Source organism: Balaenoptera borealis (genome assembly GCF_965194805.1).
Source record: "Balaenoptera borealis genome assembly, chromosome: 14".
In the NCBI taxonomy this organism is placed as follows: domain Eukaryota; kingdom Metazoa; phylum Chordata; class Mammalia; order Artiodactyla; family Balaenopteridae; genus Balaenoptera; species Balaenoptera borealis.
This window is the reverse complement of record NC_138875.1, coordinates 55,271,680-55,284,439: the sequence shown is the minus strand read 5'-3', so window position 1 is coordinate 55,284,439 and position 12,760 is coordinate 55,271,680. Positions and strand designations below refer to the sequence as shown.

Here is a 12,760-nt window from a genome sequence, read left to right as displayed (position 1 = left end):
TCAAACTACATAGAACAAATGCTAATTTTCCTTTTATGGGACTCATAGAGTGATTTAAGATCAAAAGAAAATATTAAATTAAAATTAGTATATGTAATTGGATTTCAGCAAGTTGTTCTAATAAAAGTGACTCAAGGAGACCTGGGTTTTAGTTCTGACTTTGCCTTTAACTGGTTATGTGTAACCTTTAGAAAGGTTACTTAACCTCCTATATTTCTCTTCTGTAGAATCATTTGAGAATAAAATACAAGGTCTTTTAGGCTTAAAAAGATACAAATAAACACTGGAAACCCTTATAACACAATGAAAAATGTATAGGAGTAGTCTTAGTGCCATAACTGATTGAGTTCTAGAAATTACTTTTTAACAGATCACATAAAAGTTCTGGAAAAAAAGAATTCTTTCATTTCCAATACCTGAATTATTGAAATATGTTAAGAGCAAGTACAGAGAAATTACTTTAAATTTTTATATTTTCTTTATACTGTTTTTTAAAAATTTAAGTTCAAATTCTGCTTTTAAAGGCATATGGCAGTGCAGGCTTTTCCAACTTCCACTAAAATATCTCCAAATGAATAACCATAACAACAAAGTGAAAACACATAACCACACCTAGATCAAGGGCCCAAGTATAAGTTTATTGCAGAATATGGGCAAAATTCCTACTTGCTATGAAGCAGATAGATCTGAACTGAACTGACTTGAGAAAAAAATGAAAAAAAGCCAGCCTTCATCTGACAAGTCTGAGAACATCTGAGGAAAGGAAGAAAGGAAACTACTTTTAAAATCATAGAAGTGGGAAAATCGGGAGAAGATAGACAGTTATAGCCTGCACAGTAAAACCTTCATACATGAGACAGAGATAGCAATATTTTTGGTAGCTGTAAATGTGAAAATACCAGTTTTTTAGTTATTCCATATGTGGGGAGTATCAGTCAAAGCCAGGTAACAGGGAAGGAGGCGTACCCCCTTAGTGCAACACAGATGTAGAAGGTGAAAGCTTGTTAGAAAGAGAGAATTAGACTCATCCCTCTATCCATTTCATGCATGAGTGGGTCACACCAGGAGTAGGGGTGGTCAGCACAGGGTGCAGACACCTCTTATCACCTGCATATCTGGCGCAGTCTGCTCCAACAGTCCTGGCTTTGGTTGCTAGATAATAATAATAGCTAACATTTTTTGAGTACTTACTATGTACCAGGCATGGTTCTAAGTGTTTAGCATACATTATCTCACATCATCCTGTAAACAACCTTAGGTGTAGGGCCAATTATTTTCTTCCTTTTACAGTTGAGGAAAGTGAGGCACACGTGCATTATGGAACTTACCCAGGACACACTACAGCATCTAGGACTCAGATTCATTCAGTCTGACCCCAGACATATTCTCAGAGCTGAGGTGTGAAACAATGATCCTACTATTCTATAAGTGGGCAGAGGGCAAGGACAAAGTGTTCCAAAACCCTCTGTGGAATAAGTGCCCTCTGTATCTAAATGAATCTTGCTTTGTTTGAAGCTAATTAAAGAAAACAATAGCAAAAACAAAGAAAGAAACATAGAGACTATGAAACAAAGCAAAAGAGTACAACCAAAGAATCTGGACATACCATCTGGAAAACTCAAGAAGAATATACTCCTAAGAAGGATCTAATGAAGGATGAAGGGTTAAGGAAGCATTTCAGAAGACTGGTATCCTTCACGATGTGAAAGAAGAAAATGAATGAAGATTTAAAAATTGAAAATGAGTTGGATGAAATAAAGAAGTATCGAAATGAAAACTAAAATCTCAAACTGGAATTTAAACCCTTATTTCAGTCAATTAGGAGCCTAATTGTTTCTGCAAAAAATTGAATTAATGATGGAAGTTGACAATTTCTTACAGAATCTACAGTGCTAAAATGGAATCAACTCTCTTAACTAAATACTGTGCTTTCAAGCATTACTTCCAGTATGTATGATCCATAAAAAACAAAATAAAAATTCCCTTTCTCTTATCAGTTCTTAAAATGGTTGAGACAGCTTAATTTTCTGGACAATTTTGATACTTTTTGGTAGTCAAATGTTTTGTTTTGTGGAACATTCATATTTCCAGATTGTACTTCATTGTACTGTTTACTGATGCTGGGAAACCTGCAATCCTAGAAAAAGTGAAATAAAGCTGTAAAATTTGCCAAACGATATGAAACCAATCATTCCAATTCCAGTTTCAGCTCCAACAGGTAGAGATCTTGGAGTTCATCACGCCCATCCTCACAACAAAGGAAAGCTGGAAAAATGGACCATCAATGCCTTTTCTTGGACCCATCAGAGAAGTGAATTTTCAGGACAAACCACCACACTGAAATCTGGAGGGACAGGCATATCCAGTGAGACACATCTGTTTCCCTTGAGCAGAAGGTGATCCTCCTTGTTATAAATGGTAGAAGCACTAGTTATTTGGACAACTGCTGGAGGCAGAGTGTGGACCTCTTGGAAAGTGAGGCACCACTGAAGACAATCCTGGGGGTACCTCACACTTTGATGTGCTTTTTCACCATAAAGGCTACCAGGTTCTCAGGCTGAGGATTCAAGAAAAAATCCCCTCACGGTCTTGGCACAAGGAAAGGAAAAGTAGCCACTGTGTAATCTTCCCCGTTTCTTCTCCATAACCAAGGCTTATTCTATAGGGAAAACTAATTCACCAGGGGGCAATAAAGAAACTTTATCCCAGCTAGGGGAGTGTATAAAGGGAGAGATTACTGCCCTGCTGGAGGTGGTTCCAGACTTCTTGCCTCACCTAAATGGTTACAAACAACATCAACAGGGTACAGGATTTCAAAAAAATAGATTTGGAACAGTGGTAACCAGGGAATGGAGAAGCAGGCCAGCAGGAAAGAGGTATAGTTCTAGAGAGGGACAGAAACACTTGCAAAGGCCTCACTCCGAGACACAGGCCCACTTAAATACTGAGACTTAATCAGATTATAGAAAGCTTCCCTTCTGTTACACTCCACCACCATGCAAACAGTCTCCAGTGTAATAACAGTGGAGTCTAGCTGAAAGAGCTGCAAAACAAAGGCTCTCTCAGAGGAGTAGAATGAAGGGAAGCCCCACAGCCAATGTGGGAGAAAAAAACAAGGTCATTAGAGGAATTTCAAGCCTATAGTCAAACAAACATCAAACACAGCCCAATTCCTGACCAGATTAACTAAATCCTCACACAAAAGGCCTGTTTAACCTCAGTAGCTATTAAAGACACAAATGTCCTGCTTTCAACAAAAAATTACAAAGGATTTCAAAAGGCAAGAAAAAAATACAATCTGAAGAGAAAAAGAAATCAAACAGACCTAGGTAGATGTTCGAATTATCAGTAGACTCAGGAAAGGATTGAAAATAGGTCAATAGAAACTTCTCAAACTGTGAAATGCAAAGAGAAAAAGAGAAGGAAAAAAATCCCAGAACAAAACATTTAAGAACAATGGGATATTATCAGATATATGTATATGAAATATACCTAATTGGGATACCAACAGGAGAAAAAAGAGAGAATTGGGCAGAAGAAATATTTGAGGTAATAAAAACTGAGAACTTTACAAATTAATGACACACATAAAACCACAAATCCAGGAAGCTCAGAGAACAATAAGCAAGGTAAACACAAAAGAAAAATCCCCACCTTGGCATATCAGGTTCAAATTGTAGAGAATCAAAGATGAAGTCTTGAAGGAAGCAAAAGGGGAAAAATACCTTCTCTATAGAGGACAAGGGTAAGGATTACAGCAGACTTCTCATCAGAAACCATGCAAGTGAGAGAAGAGTGGAGTAAAATCTTTAAAGTGTTGAAAGAAAAAAACAAAAAACTTGCCAACCTAGAAATCTATGCCCAGTGATACTGTCTTTAAAAAGTAAAGGACAAATAAAGAGTTTCTCTGGCAAACAAATTCATTACTAGGAGACCAACCTTATGAGAAATGTTAAAAGAAGTTCTTCAGGCAGGAGATAAATAATATAGCTTGGAAACTTGACTATTTAAAAAAAGAGGAAGGGCATCAAAGAAGGAATTGATGAAGGTTAAAAATATTTTTTTTCTTCTTAATTGGTCTAAAATATAGCAGTTTGTTTGCAATGACACTAGTAACAGTGCTTTAGGGGATTAAAGCATGTGGATGAGTGAAGCAAACAAAAGCAGTATCACAAGAGACAGGAGGGAAGATTCCAGAATACTCTGTTTTAAGGTAACCGTACCAAACAAGAAACTGTGGAGTGTACTTTGAAGGTACACTTAGATTATTTAATAATATATATTGTAAATCCTGTGGCAACTGCTAAAAGAATTAAACAAAAAAGTATACATGATTTTCCAAGACAGGAAATTAATTAAATAGAACCATACAAAATATGAAACCAGTAACAACTCTTAGAAAAGAAGGAAAAGGAAACTTGGACTGGCTCTCCAGCTTGTATATGGCGCACTGTCTTCCATTGTTGCTCTAGACTACTACTGTTGTTGGGCTGGTTTTTTGTTTGTTTGTGTCTTTGTTTTGTTTTGTTTTCCTTTTATTTATTTTTCTCTTTAGCTGGAGGACATAAAGCATAAAAATATACTATTATTTTGAATATTGCCTGTGAGAATCTCTTTCACCCATATCTGTTCTGTATCTAATAAGATGATTCAATAAAACTAGAAGAGATGAACCATGCTCAAGGATTTTGTTGAGCATCTCCCACACTCCCACCACCACAAAATAGAGGATAAAGAGAAAAGATAATAATAACAGAAGATAACAGGTAAGGAGGACAAAGAGCAGAGGCCCAGGAATGAATAAACTATATGTTCCTGCAAGAGAGCTCATAACAATTGAAATAGAGTCAATGTTCAAAGATATGTTGCAGTTCTTTGAATCTAAGACATTGTAATGTTTCTGGTATTTGGTTGCATCTTACAATCAGTTTCCACAGAAATTTTCTAGTCAGAGAGAGGGGTGTGTTCCAACGTAATTGTCATTACCTTCACAAATGCCACGTGAACTGTGCAAAGTCCTGGTTAAATATCAGTTGGATTATCTGCACTGTTAGACCACATATGGTGGAATTTTTAATTAAATTTTATCTTTATTTTCAAAAAGTCTTAAAATTATACCAATGAGACTGCATAAAAATTCAAAAGTAATGCATTCCCAGAAAATTTTCTGTCACATGCCAAGGAAATCAATGAAGAGTCAGAGATATTGCAAAATCTCTTATAGAATCTTCAGAGGTAGAAGTTGATCTATTCATAACACAGAAGGATTATTAGACAGATTCATAACATTTATCTGTAAAAATTAAAGTGCCTCTTAATAATATCTGGTGTTTTATTTCCAGAAATTAAAAAGAAATAAACAACAGCAGCAACAACAAAACCAGCTGTGAGTTTTAACCAAATGGCAAATGCAAGTGAAACTCTAATAATTTGTAATATGCTTAGGAATTTTGCTGTCTGTTCTAAGTGAGATGAAGAGGTAAAAATATGCACATGAGTTGTAATATTTTTCTATCTCCATGCTGCTATGTGTAATTGCATAGTATCAAAATGATTTAGGTCTGTAGACTGAATATCAAGAAATCTTGGATTCAAAATCTGACTGATTTACATCCAGGGGCTTCACTTGGATGGGCCTCTCCTTCTCTCTTAAGTGATCTGTCAGCTTCCCTGACTCCATAGGCAGCAGAGTCCAGGACTCCATCTCTTCTTGAACTTCTTTAGGTTTTGACATCTCTCCTTGCATCAGGGGCTAACTTTTCTGTGTTAGGGATATGACCCTTCCTTCCATGGGCAAATCACATAGAGTTTGGTTTATTTCCTTGCTTTTGAGTCTGTTAAGGTATTGGTGGAAAATCAAGTAAGAGAGAAAACTAGGTTCCACAAATTGGTACTATAAACTTGTCAATTATTTTTCTCCCCTAGTAGAGTGGATTAGATAGACTGCTTATACTCACAGTGGCCAAAATTTAAGAATGATATTTAAAACATCTTTTAAATGACAAGTAAAACATCTTTATAAATTTATCCATAAACACCTCAAAATTTTATTTATTATCACACATGTGTATTAGAACCACATATAACAGCTAAAAAAACTTTCTCTAAAAACATGGAACTGTACATTTTCAATAGGAATAGTGTTATTCTCAGGGTGGTAACAATTTTTTTTCATGCAAAGGCAAAAAAAAAAAAGCTTGCTCTTTTTATGTATAAAACACAGATATATGTACAGTACATAAATAGATGTATAGCATACCTATGATATTAAAATTTCGTTTCATGTTATGATTAGGGGAAGAAAATAAAAAAGTGCTCTATAGGGAGCCAATAATGAAGTAAAGGTTGGCAGAAGCTGTCTTACACCAAAGCCTCTTCTTCCTCTCCTACCCCCAAATGCATTGTATTCTTTGAATATGCAATAAGAAAAAAGAACCTAAAGTTAGTTTAGCTTATCTGTAATATAGTCAGTGCCAACAGGTAAACACACCCAGATATTTGAGAAAGAAAAATGTTAGTCAATCATCCAGATGTTTTATTTTGACAGTGTCAAGTAGCATCAAGAGAATGAGAAAGACAAGCCACAGACCGGAAGACAATATTTGCAAAAACATATCTGATAAAGGACTGTTATGAAATATATACAAAGAACTCTTAAAATTCAACATAAGAAAATGAACAACCTGACTAAAAAATGGGCAAAAGACCTGAACAGACACCTCACCAAAGAAGATACAGAGATGGCAAAAAAAAAAAAAAAAAGAAAAAATGGTCCACATCGTATGTAATTAGGGAAATACAAATTAAAACAATGAGATGCCACTACACACTTATTAGAATGGCCAAAATCCAGAACACTGACACCACCAAGTGCTGGTAAGGATGGGGAACAACAGGAACCCTCATTTATTGCTGGTGGGAATACAAAATGGTACGGCCACTTTGGAAGACAATTTGGCAGTTTTGTACAAAACCAATCATATTCTTATCATACTATTCAGCATATTCCTTGGTATTTATTCAAATGAGTTGAAACTTAAGCCACTGAAGCCACGTAAAACCTGTACACGAATGTTTATAATTGCTTTATTCATAGTTCTTTATTCATAATTGCCCAAACTTGGAAGCAACAAAGATGTCCTTCAGTAGATGAATGGATATATAAACGGATATCTCCAAACCATAGAATATTATTCAGCACACAAAAAAAGAGCTATCAATCCTTGAAAAGACATGGAGGAAACTTAAATACATGTTACTAAGTGAAAGAAGCCAATCTGAAAAGGCTACATACTGTGTGATTCCAACTATATGACATTCTGAAAAAGGCAAAACTCTGGGGACAGTAAAAAGATCAGTGGTTTCCAGGGATTTCTGGGGAGGAAGGAGGGGGAATGAATAAGATGGAGCACAGAAGATTTTTGGGGGCAGTGAAACTATTCTGTATGATACTATAATGGTGAATACATGTCATTATACATTTGTCAAAACCCATAGAATGTATAGTACCCCAAGTGAACTGTCATGTAAACTATGGCCTTTGGATGATAATGATGTGTTAGTAGTGTAGGTTCATCATTTTCTGGTGGGTGATGTTGATAACAGGGAAGGCTGTTCATATATGTACGCAGAGGGTGTATAGGGAATCCCTGTGCTCTCCTCTCAATGTTGCTGTGAACCTAAGACTGTTCTAAAAAATAAAACCTATTAAATACGGTTTATTAAGACAAAACAAGACAAAAAAATATCAAATAGCCAGATGTTTGAGTACATTGTATAAAATAATTGAGTGGTTAGCCGAAATTTTATTCTGAGCGTTTTGGTGTGGTGCCTCAGAATCCTGTCCCTATAGCCTCACAGCTTGACTTGTTTCCGTGTGTGAGTATTTGAGCCTATGCACTGCTCCTTGGACTCCTGCTGGCGGTAATCAATGCATCGTTTCGTAGTTTTTATCCTTTATTCACACATTATTATTTCCTATCTCTTGGAAAAAAGAGATTATAAACATGTTTAGGACTATACCTAGTGGAGTTGGTATCTAACACTACCTTGCTCACTTCCAATTATAAATCATTTATGAAGCAAACCATTTTGGTATTTGAGAAACTATTTTACTTATTGATCACGGAAAGATTCAGGAGGACTAATGAACACTGATGAATTTTGTTTCTTTTAGCACTTCAAGTTTGCATTTCACTTAAAAATATTTCAATAATACATACAAAAATATAGTGTGATATAATGTAGAGAATCAGGGCTAAAGAATACAAATGCTGATGTTCAGTCCTGGTTGCTCACTTTGGTACTGAGTGGTTTTGGTCAAATCACTGTAACATTTAAAGTTACCAGTATTATGATTTATGAGTGAAATGTTACGTGCTATGTATTTCTCTCTCTTTCTATGACCTGATATTTGTGTACAAAAAGTGAAGAATATTATATTTTTTACCAGGTGGTATAAGAGTTTCTCACAGTGAGAAAATCACCCTTTTTAGGAAGATGACTTGATCAGTTCACTTGAAATAGAGTGGCTGTATGCCGGGGTCAAAGCTTTTGAGAAGGGCTTGAAAGAGTTGAGGTGGTAGGAGGTCGTGTGGTATTTGATGGGTTCCTACCCATAGTAATGTGTGTGAATAAATGGTAAAATTACTAAACCTTTAAAATGTTTTATCCAAGTTTGTTTGTTTGGTAGAGGACAGTGAAGATTTGTTTCCCCGTGCAAGTTGATATGGGCAAAATTGAGACAGCACACATACATGGAAGTTGGAGAGAGATGAGGAGAAAGCAAGTTCTGGGGACGTTGCAGAGAGTGTGTACAAGATGCAGCATATCCGTGGTATTGAAATTCCTTGGGGAGAGTTATGATTAGAGGAGTTACAATTAGGGGAGAATAATTCACAAGCTGTGTAATTGGGGGCTCAATGCAAGCAGGGGTTTGCTAATAATTGGGTTACATAAAAGGATACATATATACAAAAGTGATCATTTAAACATTTTGAATATGTGCATTTGTGTTTGTGTGTATATGTGTGTATTTTAACATAAACTCTGTAATTCCTAGGATTCTTGAAAAACCAAGTATAATATAGGCATAGCCTAAAATATTAGGCCCTCTTTAAGAGAAAAAATTGACACCTTACTGGTTAACCTTGACAGGAAGTGTTGACATATCCTCTAGTTCTTGGATTACTTAATATAAAATGGAGACATGGAGGACAATTATTTCAAATGAGAAAAAAATTCTACTTTAGTCAAGCATGCCCAGTAATTAGTTTTCTGAGACTTTTTAGTATTTCACATTCGTACTTTTGGGAGCTGGTGGTAGCTTTACAATTGGTTCTGGAAGCATGAATTTTGCCTTTTGTGATCTAGAAAAAATTTAGTTTTTCCAACACCCAAGAGAATAGAAAAGATTAACCAGATTGAATTAATGGTTCTGGTTTGATCCAGTTAGGCAGGCAAATGAAGCCACAAAACTACAAAAATATTTTTAGAATCTAGGAGAGGATTTACGCTCTTTATTTTTCTTATTCAAAATATTTGTGACTACTCTTCGCCCTCAGTCTACTATATGTATTTCAGCATCAGTTTTCATATTCCACAAGCAACCTTTCTGACATGTTGATTAGAATTACATTAATGTGGAGAGTTGATAAATGATGCCTATAATTTCAAAGTAGTGAAAGCGGAAATGATTTTTTGATATGTAACAAGAGGTATTTGACATTAACATAGCTAACTTTCTATTGTTGAAAAAACTCACAGGCATTGCTAACTGTACTCTGGTTATAAATGATGGAAAGATTGTTAAGTTTTATTAGCAGTAAACTTTTCCCCTGTTCATGGACAATCCTGAATTCAAACCATGGACAACCTTAGGGTTAAGAGCCCGTGTTTGAACAGCCTGTCTGTCTCTGATTCCCTTCTTTTGCCCTGCATTTCCCCTCTTGGGTTGAAGAAGAGACAACACAGAATTAAATCAGAGGTCTCTGACTTCAGAAATCCACATTAGCAATTTTCAAGTTGGGATTAATAACTTCTTCAAGAATTCAGAAGAAAATGGTAAAGTAATGAAATCATGAATAAAAGGATAAAAGACTTGGAGAATAGAAAACTAAAATGCATATACAAATTTTTTATATACATACATTAAGATTTTTATATACATATAAAAAGAACAGGAGATCTAAAATACATGATATAAAGAGAAGATGATGAAATAATAAATGATGTGATGCAAAGAAGCAATGGTCAAATAAGTTATGCAAGAAAATTCTCAACAACTTAAGCTTTCACATTGAAGAGAATCCCCAAATATAAAGCTAAAAATCATTAAAATATATGCATTGACTGACAGTTTTACCATCCATCCATCCCTTAGGATTAAAAAACCCAAGAATATAAACAGAAATAAATAGCTTATTTACCATGGAAATATAAAAATTGGAGCATCATATTTCTCTGTTAAAATATATTTATATACATAATCAGATGAAGATGATGCAATGTCTATACAATTTTTTAGGGCAAAAAAGATTGTGAGAAAAATTTCTGCATATAGTAAAGCTAAAAATTAGTGTGTAAGAATAGATAAATACATTTTTTTTTCCAGAACTTCTAGCAGGTAAAATCTTCAAGATTAATTAGCAGATCCAGATTTTTAAAATGAGATCTCTTGCTATATACTGGACCTCTATCTTTATTCTTACAATGTGTCTTCTTAGGTCTCCAGTTACATTGTTTTCCCCGAATTTATCAACCAATTCAAGTGATTGATTGTCTGATTTTTCTCACTACACTAAATCAATACAGAGTCTAGACATTGTGAATTTCAGCTTAAGTTCTCTCTGGAAAACTTATGGTAGTTTGAATTGGCTCTGCAGATAGAATCTTTTGAAATTATGTTTTTAATGAAAGATTTATGGCGGTGTATATCCCCTCATCCTTCCCACAAATGTTAACAACAGTTGCCACTCTAGGCCATTTGTGTCAGTTTGGGTTCCCCAGAATCAACCCTTGAGACACAAATTTAAATTAAAGCATTTATCTGGCAGATAATCCCAAGACAGCTGTAGGGGACTGGGAAGTGAGCCAAGGAAGCTAGGGCAGCCAAAAAAGGTGCACTGACAAGTGAGTTTTTTTTAGACAAAGACTCAAACAGGTATTTTATTTTATTTTATTTGGCCATGCCATGCGGCATGCAGGATCTTAGTTCCCCAACCAGGGATGGAACCCATGCCCCTTGCAGTGGAAGCACAGAGCCCTAAATGGACAGCCAGGGAAGGCCCAGTACAACTGTTTTTTAATTGGAGCTTAATCCTATGGCAGAACTCTGCGATTCTGTGTATAACATGTGCCTCAGTTTTTTCTCCATCCATGAAGTAGGGAGTTGGGATTTTTATACACCCATCTCCATCAAGTATTGTTGAGGGTTGTTCCTGAGTGGTGGAGGAAGCTTAAATTTTCTGGCACTTCTGACTTACTCTGGAAAGGGGAAGAGAGCCCTCCTCTTCAAGGGAAAGCACTTAGGCAGTTAACAGACCTTTACATAAGTCTCAAGGGGATGTAGGTAAGGCATCAACAATATTTACTGCAATGTATTTTGGGTGATTGGTGTGTGAACATATTAATTAAGTATATTAGGTGCCTCTAGCAAAATATGAATGTGAGTGTAAATTTAATCTTTCTATTAGCAGGGTACAATATTCAGGATACTGAAGATGGCGAGGGGAATAAAAACAATGGTATAACTACAGCCATGGTTTACAACGCCAAGGCCAGATAACATTTTGTTACAGTGGTGGAGAAGGCTATTCAAAAATATCATATTAATTAATAATCAGATTATAATAATACTATAATAATTAGTTGTCAAAAAGCCACCTCAGCTGAAACTGTATATTATATACACAGTAATAATAATAATAATAATAATAATAATAATAATAATAATAAAACTTTATTTTGGAGGCTTAGAAAAGGGGAAAGCAATATTTTAAAATGAGTCATTTAAATTAATTTTCAGGTATACAGAGGAAGAACAGAAGTGTGAACAAAATTCTGCCTACGAAATTTATCATACCATTCACAGAGATGCAAATGTGCGTACAGTAGTGAGAACTGGATGAAAATTTATAATGTCAAGGTAGGACTGTCGGAAATGTCAGGTGACTTTTTATCCTTCTAACTTATTTTATTAAATTTATAGCCTTAATCATTGCAGACTGTAAGAATATATGACTTTTCATGCATCACTGACAGTGAAGGAAAAGGCTAGAAAATTCTAACAATGCATCAAAACTTGTGTATGGAAATTTAATTTAAGCAACTATTACTGTCAGTGCCTTTTTAGGGCCACATCTCTTAAGATATAGGGGTCCTGATTAGTAGTACTCACTTTATTATTGGCTGAAGAAAGAAGTAACTTTCTACAACTCCTCGGTGTTTGGGTCATAGATGGTTAGAGCCAAGAACATCATTCTTGGACCCTATGAGTGGAGATAAACTTGGATTCACTTCACTTTAGATAATTTTATTCTGAAATTAAACATTCTTTTCTGGCAATAAGTTAAAAAGTTAATTAAAACTGGGGAGGCTGTAGCGTTGGACATTTAACAAACAACCCCAAAGCAGAAATTGTATACAAATTAGTAACCTGTTGAAATACAACTTGTGAATGGTATTCTCTGAGCTATTAGGGTGATGTACCATGGCTGAAAACTGGGATCTTTGTCATTTTCAAGCTGAATGCCATTATTTT

At 35.2% G+C, this 12,760-nt stretch overlaps 1 protein-coding gene and 1 long non-coding RNA gene across 2 annotated transcripts in view; one reads left to right on the top strand and one right to left on the bottom strand.

The window, feature by feature from the left end:
* LOC309610582 overlaps positions 1-12,760 on the bottom strand; it is a 174,682-nt gene that overhangs the window by 9,098 nt on the left and 152,824 nt on the right. The window lies entirely within an intron of this gene.
* The window catches only part of LOC309610552 (uncharacterized protein), a 386,618-nt gene that overhangs the window by 278,767 nt on the left and 95,091 nt on the right, over positions 1-12,760 (top strand). The window contains exon 4 of the mRNA XM_082353612.1: positions 12,026-12,101. Coding sequence (XP_082209738.1) covers positions 12,026-12,101 — 76 coding nt within the window. The remainder of the gene's footprint in view (positions 1-12,025; positions 12,102-12,760) is intronic.